This window comes from Thermothelomyces heterothallicus, assembly GCF_042370625.1.
Source record: "Thermothelomyces heterothallicus CBS 202.75 unplaced genomic scaffold P884_scaffold_15, whole genome shotgun sequence".
NCBI lineage: Eukaryota > Fungi > Ascomycota > Sordariomycetes > Sordariales > Chaetomiaceae > Thermothelomyces > Thermothelomyces heterothallicus.
In genome coordinates, this window is record NW_027192576.1 from 361,979 (window position 1) to 378,441 (window position 16,463).

The 16,463-nt window shown below is 57.0% G+C and overlaps 3 protein-coding genes across 3 annotated transcripts; all 3 read right to left on the reverse strand.

Moving 5' to 3' along the window:
* Positions 1-211: 211 nt before the first annotated feature.
* On the reverse strand, positions 212-2,261 carry P884DRAFT_203128 (major facilitator superfamily domain-containing protein; the record flags this gene model as incomplete). Its single annotated transcript, XM_069438480.1, has 4 exons — positions 212-525; positions 675-996; positions 1,108-1,818; positions 1,878-2,261. 4 exons carry the CDS (start codon positions 2,259-2,261, stop codon positions 212-214), a joined length of 1,731 nt encoding a protein of 576 aa, XP_069296597.1.
* A 1,836-nt stretch (positions 2,262-4,097) lies between these two features.
* Positions 4,098-6,248, reverse strand: P884DRAFT_202969 (uncharacterized protein; the record flags this gene model as incomplete). Its single annotated transcript, XM_069438470.1, has 6 exons — positions 4,098-4,143; positions 4,200-4,903; positions 4,963-5,584; positions 5,660-5,900; positions 5,961-6,112; positions 6,196-6,248. 6 exons carry the CDS (start codon positions 6,246-6,248, stop codon positions 4,098-4,100), a joined length of 1,818 nt encoding a protein of 605 aa, XP_069296598.1.
* Positions 6,249-7,125: 877 nt separating this feature from the next.
* On the reverse strand, positions 7,126-13,788 carry P884DRAFT_226033 (uncharacterized protein). The gene is made up of 2 exons (XM_069439638.1): positions 13,288-13,788; positions 7,126-13,222 (listed from the first exon to the last, which is right to left on the reverse strand). Exons 1-2 carry the CDS (start codon positions 13,382-13,384, stop codon positions 7,611-7,613), a joined length of 5,709 nt encoding a protein of 1,902 aa, XP_069296599.1. The 5' UTR covers positions 13,385-13,788; the 3' UTR covers positions 7,126-7,610.
* Between the last annotated feature and the right edge of the window lie 2,675 nt (positions 13,789-16,463).

Below are 16,463 nucleotides of genomic sequence, written 5' to 3' on the forward strand. Positions count from 1 at the left end.
TTGAGAGTGTTTAATTATGCCCGCCCACCCAATGTATGATTTATAATGTCAACAAAAAAAAGAGAAAAAAAAACAATACCCGATATTCGTTAACCCCGCCACCTCCTACACTGTTCGTTGGGATAATACGTTAATCATCGAATAAATAGCGCCGCAGGGATATAATTTCTATTAACTATCCCCCCTCCCCGCCCCTGAAGCAGAATTGATTTTACGCCGCCGCGCCGCCCGTCTTGAGCGCTTCGGTATTCAGCCTCTTGAAGTTGCTGAACAGGCTGACCAAGAAGGCGAATCCGGTCGTGCCGATGACCAGCGCCAGGGCCGTCTTGATGCCCTGCATGTAGGCCACCACGATGCCCGGGACCGCGTCGGCGGGGAACACGTCGCGGATCTGGGTCGCCCCTGTGCCCAGGACCATGAGCGGGTCGAGCGAGGGCGCCGACCTTGCCAGCTCGTGGACCATCTTGTTGACGAAGGCCGACTGAGCGGCCGAGACCAAGAAGGCGCCGCCGACTATCTGGAAGACTATATTTGAAACGTCAGTTAAAGTTTTTTTTTTAAAAAAAAAAAAAACTCTGCGGGTTATCGCTGGCAACTTATGTAAAGAAAGTGGTGGGTAGAAGAGGAGAGGAGAGGAGAGGAGAGGAGAGGAGAGGGCGGGGGAAAAGCCTTACATAGAATGATGGCGGTGACAGACGAGATGTCGTGGGGCGCCGCCGAGGCTTGGCCGGTGATGATGGGCACCTGGAAGGCAGCACCCCATGCGAGGCCGGCGAGGACCTGGTAGCCGATCCACTTGCCGGCGCCGGTGCCGATGTCGAGCGTGTAGAGCAGGCCGGCAGCGACGGTGCCGACGGCCGAGCCGCCGACGGCCACCGGGGCGGCGATGCCCGTGGCCGTGATGGACACGCCCGAGAGCACGGTCGCGATGGTGACGGCTATGATCAGCGGCAGGTTGCGCACGCCCGAGTCGGTCGGGCTCGCGTTGTCGACGCTCTGGAAGTAGATGGGCAGGTAGTAGATGATGATGAAGTAGGAGCCGGCGAAGAAGAAGGCGAAGACGGACGAGACCCAGATCTGGCGGTGGAAGAAGAGGCGCGGGACGACCATGGAGCGCTCGCCGTTGTAGAACTCCCAGAAGCCGAAGGCGATGAAGATGACGACGGAGCCGACGATCAGCCCAATGACCGTGCTGCTGTCCCAAGCCTTCGTCTGGCCGCCGTATTGGAGCGCCAGGATGTACGAGATGACGCCGCCCATGACGAGCGCTGTGCCGAGCGGGTCCGTCTGGAGAATCTTCTCCTTCAGGCTCGCCTCGACCGGCTTTGCTCCCTTGGGGGTGGTGAAGAAGAAGAAGATGAGGGCGAGGGAGACGCCGCCGATGGGGAGGTTGATGTAGAAGCACCACCTCCAAGTGACGTGGTCGGAAAAGGCACCGCCGATCAGGGGTCCGACCACGGCGGCGATGCCGTACGAGGTGCCCACGACGCCGGTGTACACGGGCCGCTTCTTGGGCGGCGCGACGAAGGCGATGATGGTGTAGGCCCCGGAGCCGATGCCGGCAGCGCCAACCCCGGCGATGGCGCGTCCGACGATCAGCGCCGTCGAGTTTGGCGCCACGCCGCAGATCAGGCTCCCGAGTTCGAAGATGAAGATGGAGATGAAGAAGCTGATCTTGAGAGGGAAGTACTTGAACACCTTGCCCCATGTCGACTGGAAGCCGCCGACCGTCATGAAGAAGGCAGAACTATACCAGGCGACGTCTTCTAGTCCGTGGAACTCGTCCGTTATCTTGGGGATGGCCGTCGCCACGATTGTCTAACCTCTAAATGTCAGCGCCTTGTTCTTTTTTCGTGTCTCCTACCCGCCAAACGTACCATGTCGAGAGAAACGAGGAAGATGCTGAGCACCAAGGCAATGATGATGAAGATGAACGGTAGCCCTGTGGGATAGTCCATCTCCTCCTCCCCGTCCTCCTGCCCAACAGGCTCGTCCCGAACGCTATCGCCGGTCGCCTTGACATCCTTCTTCTCATTCTCGCCGGTTGCTGTGGCCGCCTCCCACCCCTTCTCGGTCTCGTCTCCTGCCGTCGACGGGGCTCGGGTGGTGTCATCACTGCTGAAATAGCCTTCGTGACCGGCGGCAAGGTTGTGTGCGTGGAGGGCGCCCGAGGCCGGTGCCTCGCTCGTGCCTGGCCGTCCGTGGTCCGCATCAGTGATCTCAGGGGACCTTGGGGGTCCTGCCGTGGTTGGTGACGGCATCGCTACTTAGCGTGGGATTCGAGCCTTGGGCCTAGATGTGTCTTTGCTCTGAAACGACACCCCGAAGTCAAAAACTGCGCGGAGCTTACACAAGCCTCGTCTCGGAGTTCCAGACAACCGCGGAGAGTTGGATGACGGTCGAATGTCATGTAGGGAGGGTTCGCAGCCCTTCCTTATATGCCTGCATCCTGGCGTCGATAGGAGGATCCGAGAATGTACATGTACATGGTGGTGGATCTTGGATCTGATCTGACCGGACCATCTGTCGTTCCAGGAGCGCCTATGAACAAGCGTCATTCTACATACACACACAATACCTAGTCGGCCAGGCTAGCGATGCCCCAGCTGCTGAACGATCGGTGCCTAGTTTCGGTGACACAAACTCGCCTTTCCATCCCGGCGGATACCCGGCCATGCGGCGTACTTCCCAGCCAGGGCATGGCTCTCGGCGACTTTCCCCCAGCAGTCCCATGGAATAGACGCGCTCCAGAAGTGCGCGTTTAGGCCCATCCAACCAAGCTTTTCGGACTTCGGACGTCCTATGCGCCCGGAGGGGGTTTTCTTCCTTTGCCCCTTTTGAGCGCTGACGTTATACGACATGCCCGGGCGCGGACTCAATCAATAACTCCGAGTTGAGAACGTGGGACGAATGGTTGTCGGATCTCCCGATTTGTCAGGGGTGTCAGCACCAACTCAGCCCGTGGTGCTGGGACGATTGTAGCCGCATCAGCCTCAAGCCATTAATGGCACATGCAGACGCGCCAAGACGTGCCCTATTGGCTGTTTAGTTTATTATGCATCATTTTGGGGCCTAAGAAAGTTTCCGCGTAAGTCCCGAGTGTGCGGCTTTGCAAACTTTGCTCGAATCTACTAGAAGTCGCGATATGGGTTTTCCGCCGTCCGGTTTGCAAAAGCCGTCTTGTTAACTCCGCAACCCAAATCATCGAGGAACCCAAAGTCACACCGCAGATCCGTGACTCATCGTGACGACACCTATAATTATACATCGAGAAATTCCGTGCTTGAGCAGCAGTACCCTGAGGCGAGTGAAGTTGAACCCGTCGGCGTGGAATCACCATGCGGCGAGTCAAGCTAGCTGCTGTTGGTAATTAAACCTCCACACTCTCAAGTGAATGTCGGAGAGCGGGGAAGATCATCCCATCTGCGAAAGATTGATAAGCGAATGGCCCATTCAGAGTCGGATGTGCTTGATTATTAACTCGAGCGTTACCGCCCCAAACGGTAATACAAAGTGACATGTCTGGCCAAGAAGTGTATTAGTGGCCTTGACCCTGCAAGTTCCGAGCACCCTCGGATCGGATCAAGGCGCAGGCGAATCAGTGCAGTATAGCATCCTTTCGTATGGCACGGATGCAGAAACCTTCTTGAGTTCGGCCAGACAAACATGCCTACATGCAACGCAGTCAGCAAGCAGGGGATTGTCTCACCTCGTCCTACCCACGCGATACATCCCGATAGTTATCCCTTTCAGGAATATGACTAACGGTCGGAGAGGCCCATAAGAATGACTTTCTTACTGCAAGGATGATCCGGAATCCTTTTCTGTGGCACGAAGCAATGTTCGCTCGCTGACACGTAGTCTAGCTGAGACATTTAAACTCGCCAGTGGCGAAGATAAAGCAGCTGAGCACGGGAACACCGGAATCGTGAGCGGACGACGACGGTGAAATCAAACAACTCCTTTCGTCGCCGGTGGAAGTTCATGGAAAAATGAATCTTGCTCTATTTTTTTTTTTTTTTTTTTTTTTTTTTTTTTTTTTTGGTGCGACTCGCTACTGGGACCGCATCTAAGTTCTTCAAGGCTGCCGCGCTATATCAAAGGAAAAACTCAAGGTTGAGCTCTAGCGTGCTCACCGGGTATCTGGCTCGGTTAGCAAGGATACCCATCGAAATTTTGGGAGAAAACGGTCTTCTTACTTCAGATCGAACTTCTCCAGAACGGTAGGATGCAAGACACCGAGTTCGCCGATCCGTTGCAGCCTGCCCCCAAGCCGCACGTATATGGCAGCAGCACGCCCATTGAAGAAGGTGGGCTCATCGATCTCCTTAATGAAATATCCGTCCCGCTCGCTCGGGTTCTCTTTCACCTTGAAGTCAATGGTCTTGCCCTCGAGGCCCTCCTCATGGGTAACAAATGCGACCCGCAACATTGTCATGACCCTGTCTAGGAGGCCGTGGACGATCTCGAAGCCGCTGGTCTTTCCATAGTAGGCCGCCGCCCAGTGGCGCTCGTTCCTCGCCCGTCGTTCCGAAGTCTCGTCCTTGAAGACGACATCGGACACCTCGAAGATCTGTAGCGGAAGGCGCATCGCCTTGTTCTCTCCCAGGGTTTTGAGCAGGCCAGGGAGCAGAGACGTGCGGGCGATTTGATACTCCGCCGTCTTCGGGTTGGCAAGTTTGACCGCGGTTTTCCCGTCATCTTTGCGGTTCAACCACTCGAAGTTCTCCTCGTGCGAGCAGAGGATCAGGGGCATAACCTCGGCCCAACCAGCCATGGCGGACTCGTGACGCACGATATCACTGAGCTTGTTGATCTTCAACGGCTTGCCAATGGTGACCGACCTGTTTGGCGACGTCCGCGGAAGATCATTGAAACCGTACGCAATTGCGAGATCCTCCATCTGACAAGGTGATGTCAGTGGGCCCACTGAACAATAAGCTAGAGACTGGTTCGACGTACCACATCGCATGGGTGCAGGACATCCGCCCTTGTCGGCGGGACCGCAACGCTGATCAGCTTGGGGTCTGGAGACGGCTTCGCCGTGTACGCCATCTTGCTGAGGAGCTTGCAGATCGACTCTGGTGACTCTTCGAGTCCGCAAAGCTGATTGAGATAGTCGACCTCAACATCCATTGTCCGTGTAGTTAAGCTAGGCGTGATGCGGGTAGTGCCGTTGTGGTCTGAAATGACCTTGACCGGCTCGATCGTGAAGGGCTCGGCGCAGTACTTGGAGAACATGGTTACCATGATGTTACAGACAATGTCGAGTTTGGTCTGGTCCGTCGCCGTCATGTCGATGAAGACATTCTTGGTGTTCAGCGTGATCTTGGAGCGCTCGCTGTTGATAATGGGTGGAAGCGAGCAGACGTTCCTATCCGCATCAAGAATTACTGGGTACACGGGCTTGTCGCGGATGATGTGGAGGTATCTGCCAAGATGCCTGTCGGTCTCGTAGAAGCTCATCAACTCTTCGCCGTTGATCTTCTTGGTTTGATTGAGCGGGACAAAATTGATGTCCTTCGGGGGCAGGGCCTCGTATGTGAACGGTCCCTTGATGGTGTCGAGATCGTGTGTCCCAATCCTGCCCATCCCTTTGTCAGCCTCTTAGCTTGCTCCCCCCCTTCCAAAGAAACGACACCAGGATTGGACTACTGACGCGACCAAGGTACGCTGCCTCGCCAAATTCTGGTGAAGCTTGTCCTGAAGACTAATGAAAGAGTCGTACGAGGCCTGCGTGAACGTGATGTTACGGAGGATCGCAGCCGCAGCGTACGGGCGAACCTGGGCCGTGCTCTCCGAGATGGTGAGGGTGTGCATCTTGTCCTCGGGGATATCGACAAGTCTCCAGTTTGGCGTCGGTTGTTTGCCCCTGAAGATGTTTAGGTGCATCGCGATGCCTAAAGGAAGCTTCAGCTATCTTCATATTGGGTAGTATCATTGCGCCGGGACCATCCTACCCTCGAAGCACAGCATGTCGTACCGGTTGGCGGGGATCTCGATTGCGAGCTCGGGGGCCTGATCTTTGGGGCGCGAGGGGTCATTCTCGGTATCCTTGTCCAGCTCTATACCAAAGTCAAAGCATAGTTGTTCGAAGCCCTCCTCGGTGAACCTGCGAGATGCCGTCGGGTCAGTTTAGGGTTGCCGCGAGCCGGGGATGCAAGCGATGGCGGGGTAGTTATCCGGGGACCTTACTGCTCGCCGAGCTCTTCGAAGAGAGCATACTTGTCGACGGTGATAGTCGGCATGTTGAGGTACTAGCTTTGCTGTTTCAGGTATTGAGGGTCCACGGGCGAATTGGCGTCGCGGTTGGTCCTAAAGAAGTTTGTACACACCAACCGCAGTCCGCTTCGGGATCGTGAACTTTTTGGTACGGCCCAAGCAGCCCATCAACCAATCTCCCACAGAAAGATGACTCAAATGGCGGGGCACTCTTTCTGCCACCTGGAAAGGCTTGACCGCCCTTTCCGAGTTGGGTTGGTGGGGCACATAGCACGCACAGACCATCACCTACAAGCATAAATTTCCTCGCGGTCTGCCATCTTCTTGCTTGCTTTCTTCCTCTTTTTTTTCCTCATACTTACCTTGATCGGGTACACCTGGATCAAGAAGCAGGGGTACCAGGGTGATAGGCCTGCATTGCACAGCGCGGAGCCGGTCATCCTGAATTGTCCTTCGGGGCCGTTCCGGTCATAATTTTTGATGGCTGCCTTTTTCGCTGTGATCGCTGCTGCAGTAGCGACATGGAGAAGAAGTCTGTTTTCAGACAGGACAAACTAGCATGTTCAAAAAGCGTTCTACCAGATGTTGCTGATTCGTGTCCAGCTGCTGGGGATATCAGAGTTGCCTGTTACTGGAAAGTCCGTCGATGAAATTTGGGTCATGTTAAAGACGCGTCGGTCGAGTGAGCAATATACGTGTGACCGATCACCGCTCAAGGTTAATGTTAACGACTTCAGCAAACTCAATATAGTGTTTGAGAACATGGAGAAAATCAGTAATGGCGGACATGGCTTCTCGGAGATTCTAGAGGCGGTTCCATAGGCCATCAACACCGCCTTTCATAGCTTTGGTAGACAGTAGATGTGAGTTGAGTCCAATCGCGTATAATAACGACTACATTGTGGGTATCTCTCTGTGTACAACAACGGGAGACCATGGGAGGTTACAAAATACCCATGATCTATAGAGGATGTCTCGCGAATCTATGAACCAAAACAGGAACTCCCCAAACCTTCTAGGGGAACCCACTGTTCGTGTCGAGAGCCGGCGCGCAGAACGACTACACCTTTTCCAGATGCGTCCAGAATCCCGCGCGGCACACTGTCCCACACCATCCAACCAAGGGTGACACAGACATGCAACGGCCCGTAACCGACGCGAGTAAACAGACGGATGGAAGGAGAAGAAAAGAAAGCGAAATCAGCAAAACAAAAGGCCAACAAAAACAGGTGTGTTGGGGGGAGATGCTCGAGGTATCATAGATAAACCAGAAAGAAGCCACCAACATCCAAGCCAACAAAAATTAAGAAAGAAAAGAAAACCAAGAACACTTTCAACAACCATCCAGTCATTGACCACACCGTTATAACCCTCCTCCAAAACACCCCTCACCCTCGCATCTCGTTCTGGGCCATGAACGTCCGGGCCAACTCATCCCCGCCTCTCTCCGCCGCCTCCATCCAGTGAATAGCCACGCACATCAACGCCGGATCGCTCCTCACGTCCCCTAACCTGCCCGCCCCGGCGCCACCACCTTCGTCCATCCCACCGCCGACACCATCGCCGCTCCCGCCTTGTCCACTGCCACTGCTGCCGCCAGCTCCTCCTCCCTGGTGATGTCCGTGCCCATGCCCGTGCCCGTACCTTCCTCCGCTGCTACCGCCGTATTTCTCCATGACCGCCTGCTTAAAAACCTCGCGCGGCTTCGACAGCGGCAGCGTGGTGCGCTGCACCAGCTCCGGGTTGGACAGGTAGAAGATGGCAAGCTCGCGCTGCGCCGTGGGATCGCCCTCTTTCGCGGTGATGGTCCACATGCGCGCGGCGTCGGCCAGCGAGTGTGTAGTGAGCGGTAAGGGGGAGGGCGGCGATGGGGGAGGGGAGGGGGAGTGCGGAGGAAACTCGCTCGTGGGGGTCGCTGCCGCCGAGTCGGATGCGGTGCTTCCCGCACGGTGGTGATTATTGCTGTTGTTGGTGTTGGAGTTGTTGATGTTGCTGTTGCTGGCGGCGGTGCTGCTGTTGCGAGACTGAGTGTAGTTCTTGACAATCTCGTCTGCGACCTCGACCATGGTGCGGCAGACCTCTTGCTTGAGGCTGAGGGCGGCGATTCCGGCATCCCAGAAAGCTTTGCCGCGCTCGGTCTTGTCGAGAACGGAGGGGGAACAGAAGGCCGAGATGAATTGCAGGTCGCGGAAGAGGGTCTTGGGGCGGAGCGACGGGTCGCGGAAGAGGGCTTGGAGGATGTTGGCGACAGCATCCGTGTTGGCCGGGTAGACAGAGGCAATGGAGCGGGTCTCGTTGTTGCCTGCTCCGCCAGAAGAGACTCGGCCCGTCTGAGCGTGGCCGCTTGAGCCAAAGGGTGGTGCTTGCATCAGCGTATGCGAACGGCGCTCTTTGACGTTATCGATCGTTTCCTCGAGAGGTTGCGACCGGCCTCCCGCGGCTCCGACGTTGGGTTCCTCGGTGGCAGAGGACGCCGAGCCCAGCTCGGAACGAGCCCACGCCAGCCGAGCCCGCCGGGAACCGGAGCTGAGAGACGCGACGATCAGGTGTTCCAGCTCGCAGAGAGCATTGAGTTTGACGTAAGGGTTCGGATGGACGCAAAACATCTTGAGCAGGCGCTGATACGCCTTGGTAAAGGGAAAGTCGGGCATGGGTTCCTTCTTCGATTCTTGGTGGTTGTTGTGTTTCCGGGCCGAGATGGTGTCGCTTGTCGCCGTGCTTTCATTGTCATGAATGCTGCCGCGATGGCTACCCCTTTGGCTCCCACGCTGACTGCCGCCGGCCCCTTCCGGCCCCAGGCTCTGCGTGTCGGAGAGCGCCTTGTCACTCATGGCGTCATTGCCACCGGTTCCGCGCAGGTCACCGAAGCTTCGGTTCTGCTCGAGAAATCTCTGCTTCAGGCTCGACTTGGCAGACTTGCGTTTCTCCTTGGCCTGCGCTTTACGCGCACGGCGTTGGATTGCCTCTCGGCGGTCGATGCACTCTTGACCTAGGCCCTCGAACCACGCGTCCGTTTCCGATCCGCGAGCAAAAACAAGGTTACCTAGATCAGAGAGAAGGAGGCTGGTCAAAGTCTGCCTCAGTTCGGCGAGGAAGCGAGCTTTCTCTTCGGACTGCCGCTGTTGGTAGACCGTCTCGTTGGATGACACGGATGCGCCGGAGCGGACGCTTGATTGGGCCTGCGACGGGAGTGTCTGGTGATGCGGAGGATAAAACGAGCCCGAGAGATTTGTCATGCTGGTTGTCGGCGAATGCGCTCGGGAGGTGGCAGTTGGGGACGTAGCCCGGTGTTGAAAGGGTGACCAGAAGGTCGCGTTGGGATCGATTTGATGGACCGGGGAGGACGCGCCGAAGTACTCGGACCCGTCTGCGGCCTCGGACATGGCCGTGCTAGCGCGCGAGAAGCTGAACCGGCTCGATTCGAAGGACATCTGGCTCATGTTGCCCCCCGATATGGTCCGCAAATCCCTGCTATTGATCGACCCCGGCCGGCTGACGGACACGAACCTCCTGTCGGGGTCGCTGACGACGCTAATTGAGTCGTCCCATGACACGGATTGATTGTCACGATCTCGGTCTCGCTGGGCTTTGCTGCTTGTCTCAAACGCCCGTCGGTCCCGAGCATAGAGTTCGCTCGACCACAGCACCGGGCCGTCGATGATGCTGTCGCCGACCAGTTTGCTGACACAATTGTCCACCTCACAGCAAAAACGGTGGATACGCTCTTCGCCTTGACAGAAGTTCTCCACCCCGTATTGCTGCAACCACCGAGCGGTCTTCTCAGCTTGCTCATCGCGAAGTTTGTTCGGCCCCCCCTGTTCCTCTGGCGCTGCCAAGAGGTCAAGGACCTGGGACTCCGTCCTGAATATGTAGTTCGACGCAGGTCCCCGCTGCATGTGATTCTTGATGCGCTGGAAGGAAGACCACCGGCGCGGCTGGCCCATCGTCTTTAATGCTACTGCGACGTTTCTCGAGTCCTCGTACGGCGCCGAGTTGCGCACGTCCGTAACGTACCACATCTTGTCGCGCAACGCCCGCAGGCGGCGCATCATGCTCTCAATTAAGCCTTCGGCCCGCTCCTGGCTCTGCTTGAGCCAGACCAGCCAGGCGTCGTATTCTTCGATCGCGGCTGCGGACCGCCGGATCGAGTCGCGCGGGCCACGGGAGAAGATGTTGAGCAGCGCGGCAAAGCCGTTGCGACGCAACGACTCGGACGTCAAGGAATTCAGCTGCTGCAGCGTCCTCCAATAAAGGTGAGCGTTGACAAAATCGGATTGAGCCCGGGACTGCGAGCAGGCGGCGGTTAACATGGTTATGAGTGGAGACGAGTTCTCTCCATCCTCTTCGTTTTCTTTTCCTTTGGCGCTCTTCGGAGGGCTCCCGGCGAGACTACTAGCGATGCTCGCGGCCCTTTGGCGGTAAGGATTCCGGCTGCCCATAGTGGTGATGACGCGGTTGTTTTTATTGCGGTACTTCTTCAGGGTCGAAGCACGGTTGCTGAAGGTCTGCTGCTTGGTGGCGCCGCTTTCCAGCTCCTGGGGGATTTCGTATTCCTGAACCAGCTTCAGGATAGAGTCGCGCAATTGGTGGTATTCCTTGTTGAGCTCCGGGCGCCCGTCGTCCGTCTCCTCACCTTCGGTGTCACTAGTGCTTGAAGAGTTCTCCTCGTCCTCGAGGTCATCGTCTGGGTCAAACATCATGTGGGTCGACAGCTTGTTACCATCGCTGGATATGAACAGGACGGACCATCTCTCCGCGCACGGGTGGCACGAGCCGTTGACGACCTCCTGACCCAGGACCTGCGTCATCTCGTCCATTGCGAGCCGCAAGCGGTACCCGTCTTCCTCGTAGTTGTTTGGCTTCTCGGCGGCGGCTACTTGCGCGGCTGGGGAATGGCGGCGCGGGCTACATTCTTCTTCCAAGAGGGGCTCCCGGGAAGTAGTGGCGTCGCTGAATGAAGACTCTGCGCTCGTGCTGAGGACGGACATGCTATCAAATGTGCTTGGCGCCGTCCTGATGGACATGGGCTGCGAAATGGCAGAGAATCCGGAAACGGAGGGCGCGCCAGACCGTAGGCCACTCGAGTGTGCCGACCGGGGCCTGCGCTCAGGGAATAGGGCATTGACCATGGTAGCAAGATCCGCTGGGCTGATGACCAAGAAGGGCCGGACCTCGGCCGTCTGTCTAAGGGATGTAATGGACCGTGCCGGCAAGAGTCTGGGCTTCTTCCGAACCTGGGAGGGATCCTTGAAGCGGCTGTATATGCTCTCGATGTGGCCTTTAATCTTGGGCGGGGTTGAGACCGGAGTCACGCTCTGGAGCATGTCCACGACGTACTTCTGGGCGTGCATGGCCACGGTTTTGAGGATCTTCTGGCGGCCATACTCGGTGATATGGTACTCGGCCATCATGCCGTAGGCCTCCGGGTGGATGACGACGCCGAGGAGCCAGACGGTGAACATGTACTTTGCGATCAGCCATTTGCGGGTGCTCTCGACATATCTCCTTTCCAGGCGCTTGAGAATTTCGTTTCCCAGTTCCAGCAGGCCCTCCGGGATGCCTGTGGCGTCCTCATCGTCAATGACCTCGAACAGCTCATCCACCGCCCGGGTGTAGAACTCGTCGGCGGCGATCTGGTCCTTGGACGACCAATCAGAGAGGTTGAAGCGAGTGCCGTGCTGGTCCTCGGCACGGTCGAGCAGGAAGGCTCCGTCCTCGAGGATCTTCATCAGGTACCATTCCATGTTGGACCTTCCGGCCCAGTCACGCATTGAGACCCAGACATTGAGCACCGAAATGACGGTCTGCTCACTGCCCGTCGTCTGCGCGGAGATGAGGCGCGCGCATGTATTGGCCCACGTCACGGTCCGACGCTTGTCTTCATCGCTGTCGGGGCCTGCGGAATTAGCAAAGCAGGTAAAGATGAGGGCTGAGATGGGGTCGTGGCGCTGAAAAGAGAGCAGCCGCTCAATAGCGCTGCGTTCCTTGCCCGCTCCTCCCCCGGCTCCACCGGAAGTACTTCCGGAAGGGTTGCGACTAGATGACCGGCCGTGGTAGGGAAGAACAGACTCGATGGGCTCGAGCGTCTGGTGGAAGCTAGTCAGAGCCGCTAATTCCGAGTTCTTGAGGGACGCGATGCGCGTGGCCAAGTAATCTGGGTTTGTCCTAATCTGGCTCAGAAAATGCAAAAAGGTCTCCCGGGCGGAAGCCGAGATCTCGTTTAGGAACGGCGTAACCGAGTTGAAAGGCGCGCTTGACCCGGTGACAGACCCGGTGGGGGTATCCAAACCCTCGGACGAGGCGGCACCGGGAGGCTGCAGAAGTTCCATCTCTGGCTCGAGCAGCGCGTAACGGCGCGTCTCGTCGCAGCTTCTCCGAACATCAATGACGGCGTTATACAAGGCACCAAATGTCTTCTTGTCATCTCCACGGAAGCCATCGACCAGATTGCGGTGGGCCATCTCACCGCATCTCATCAGCCGGGCGGACAAGGCAGTGGATACCAAACTTCTCTGAAGTCGGATTCGGGTGTTTGCGCGCTTGCGCTCCTGGTACTTGGAAAGTCGAACAAGGTGCGCCAGCTCCTCCAATGTTGTACCCTCCTCATTCTCCGGACCGAGGTTGGGGTTTGTGTACAGTGACACGTCGGTCAGCAGTGGCCGCAAGAACTTCATGTTACCGCGCTTGTCATCCGGCAAGGAATCGGGGAACCCGGTCGTCTCAAGGCTCTCAGACGAATCCCCTGGCGCGGGCGTCGTCAACTGCGCGCTCGGCTGGTCGACGATGGGCTTGCTGCGAGCCGAGGACGGGCTCGGCATGTGGAGGACGGAAGGGTGGCGGGGCAGGTCATCGTTGCGGCGCGCTGGGCCGTTCATGGGGTCCCGGTTTGCGCGGGACGGGCTCCTCGAGCGCAACCGTCGGGAACGCGCGACCGCGGCATGGTTATCGGGTGGAGATGGCGTTGGCGACCGGGACGTCGTGGAAGCGGGGGCCGATCGGGCTGCGGCAGAAGCAGAACACGTTAGCGCTGCGATGTCCATAGGCGGTGCTGACTTTCCAACATACGCGACGGATGAATGGCGACGGGCGATGAAAGGGTGCGCTGCATGGATATCATAATGGGCCCATGAGGGGAGTCGAGGCGGCGACTGCGATCGCCCATATGCTGCCAGCAGGAAGGGACCGATCCGATAGCTGCGGGTGTGAGGAAAAAGCAACCGAACTCGAAAGCAGAGGCTTATATTATTATGTTATCTGCTCGATCAGGCGGGGGGCCTCCCACGGAGAAGGCAAGCAGTACAGAACAGGGAACCAGCGCCGCGTTCGTTGCTCTGGCTCAACATTCACGGTCGCGCGGGGCGGCGATGGAAGGCTTTCGGGTGTGGCCGATTCGCGACCACGGTGATTGGGCTCAGGTGTCCCGCAGGAACATGGGCATTGTATCGTCGGGAAAAGGAGCGGCTGTGGTCGTAAAGCGTTTGTCTGAAGGCTGTTGGGAGAATAAGATGACGTTGCAAGCTGCCGCTGAGGCTCTCGGCAAGATGAGGCGAGGGAAAGCGAGCAGAGGAAGGGAGGGAACCATGTTTCCCTGCAGCTCCGCGCCGTGTCCCCAAGCTTGACCTGCCAGTTCTCCATTGTCGATGTCCACCATTTGAGAGCGTGGGGCAGGCACGACCAGCCACTGCCAGGTAACTAAGGTCAGGTACCTACAGCAGGCCAGGCTACGGGGCCGCTAGTCCCGAAAGGGGTTACGCAGCGGTCTTGGTGGGACAAGCCACTGGGCTGTTCATCTGCCACGCCCGATTCTTCAAGTCGACGAACCAGCCCACCCATGCCCACCCATCATCCTGCATCAAACCCACACCCCAGGGCTGGACAAACGGCGATCTCTGAGCTGGCCGGCGAACCGCAGCACCGCATTGCTTTGCCGTCAAATCCTGGGAGACCCCGGTTTTTTTTTTACCTCTCCTTGCCCTCTTTCCAGGGACACACCCAAGGACCGTTGCCCCGCCATTCATGTTGTCATCCAGCACCGTGCCCCTTTTCGAAGGCCCGATGGAAGCCCGACACGACCTCGCTCTGTGGGTCAAGCCAGACACGTCCGCCATCCGGTGAACTCCCATTGCTTGATTTCTATCACGCGTCTCCTGCCCCATCGAGCCTCCCATTTTTATATTTCTCCCTTTGCTTCGGTAAGAGGAGGCACTAGCCGGCTTGAGCCTTCATCCGGCCTTGCCTTGTGCTCCCTCGGGCATTCAGCTCTTACAGCTCTTAGCCGAAATCTTTAACATTGAACTCTGGTCCAACCACGGACTCACGCTTGAACCGTCAATGGCCCAAAGGGGTCTGCAAGCTTCCAGCTCACCAGGTCGGGTTCGGGCAAACGACCTTGCTCGCTGCCTAAAGTGTCAAAGACCTAATTTCTACCAAAAGAAATAACTACTGTGCAGTGCCATCATCTATAGTCGTATGAGTTTCCCCTGAATCACCAGTTATGTCTCGCCCGTCTTGGTTCGACGCGGTCGACAGTTCTGGAGGTGAACCTCCAGATGTTTGCAGGTCTGGGTTCGAAGCGTTTGTTCACCGCGTAGGAGCCTCCATTCGGTTGTTGAGGGAAGTATGTAGGTAGTACATACATACATGCACAAGTAGCGTTGACTCAGGCCACAGCCCCCGCTGCGTTGGCCTTGCAGGTGGCCCCACCTTTCGCTTGCCAACGGGCCCAACTTTTGGCGGCAGGTATGCGGGCACCCGTCCAATCCGCGGCGTACACGACCTAAAACCACCAAAAACGGAGCCTGCCTGCACCGGCGAACCGCCGCAACGTCCCGCATGCCAACTCATCCGCTGCTCGCCAATCAAGTGCCGCCACCCATGCCTTGCCTCTGGCACTCACGTCTTGCCAGCAGAAATGACCCGGCGTGTCGCTGACTGTTCCGTCGGTTTCTGAGGGGAATCTGGGCTTCTTTTTCTTTTTTACTTTGCAGAAGGGTTTCGGTTTTTTTATGCTGACTCAGGTAAGACGTACAGTGCGCTACACTGAGCAGTCGAGAAGCGTGATCTCATCCGGTCAACTCCAGACAGAAGATGAACGAGGTAGCCGTCCGACCCGGGTTGTGGGGGGCCCAACCAACTCTGGAATACTGCATGGTCTTTTGCAACAGCCGAAATCTTGCAGGCGGGATCCATCTTTAGAATCGGCTCCGGAACTTGTGAATCAGACGATCAGGGCTCCTCTATTGGCTATCGGTTCCGCTGCCCTCCAGTTTGGTTCGGTGTCGGCGCGTAACAGTCTCCCACTCTCAGTTTCACCATCTACACTAAGGTAACACCGAGTGTCTTGGTATGATGAAGAATAGACTTCGGAGAAGTCGAACCGAGGGTTTGGATGTCAGCACTCGAAACCCCGCAGCCTATGGTGCAATAGATTCCCAGCTCCACAGTTCAGCTGGCGATTGTAAAACAGCAGATACTCGCTCAGCTGGCGCGCTCAAGACACCGCGACCTTGCAAGAAGCGACAACCGGCCTGATGTATGTATGTACGTACCTACGTCCACAGCAGGAGTGTTAAGCGCTCTGGAGAGCCCCCTTTGACCCGTCCTTTGCCTTGCCGTCGATTTGTACAGTTCCGCCAGGCATATTATCATCTGCTACGCGAGCCGCCGCGGATAGGTGCTCTCGCGTCAAAACTCATAACACACAAAACTACGTAACCCTTATGGATATGCAGCTCATCATGCACCGAGGACATATGCGCGGCAAGCGAAAGTGAGCATTCGTATTCCGTATTCGCAGCAGAGATGAGAACATTCGCTTCCTGTTTTCGTTGCTTTTTTGCCATTGGAGAAGGCAGGCCCTTGAAAGATCCCGCTTCCTCGTTTCTTCGTCCCATGTATGCATGTATGTACAAATACATATCCGCAGCTATGTTTGGACCAGAATAGAGGTGCATACAGATGTATCCGTATACCCACGCTATCCGCCCAAACCCCCCTTTGGTTTGCTCCCGTAGAACCACAACTCGCAACGCCGCCGGAAAAGAACACACACACACAAAAAAAAAAAAAAAAAAGAATCCCACTGAGCAAATGCAGATGATGACTGACCGGACTCGACGACGGCGGGGAGACAATTGCAAAGGAGCATGGAGCCGGACAGGGTGTTAGGCTGGTCGCAGAACCGGCCGCATGGAAACTGCCGCCCACCGCTTCACTGTCCGTCGACAACCCCCCCCCCCTCT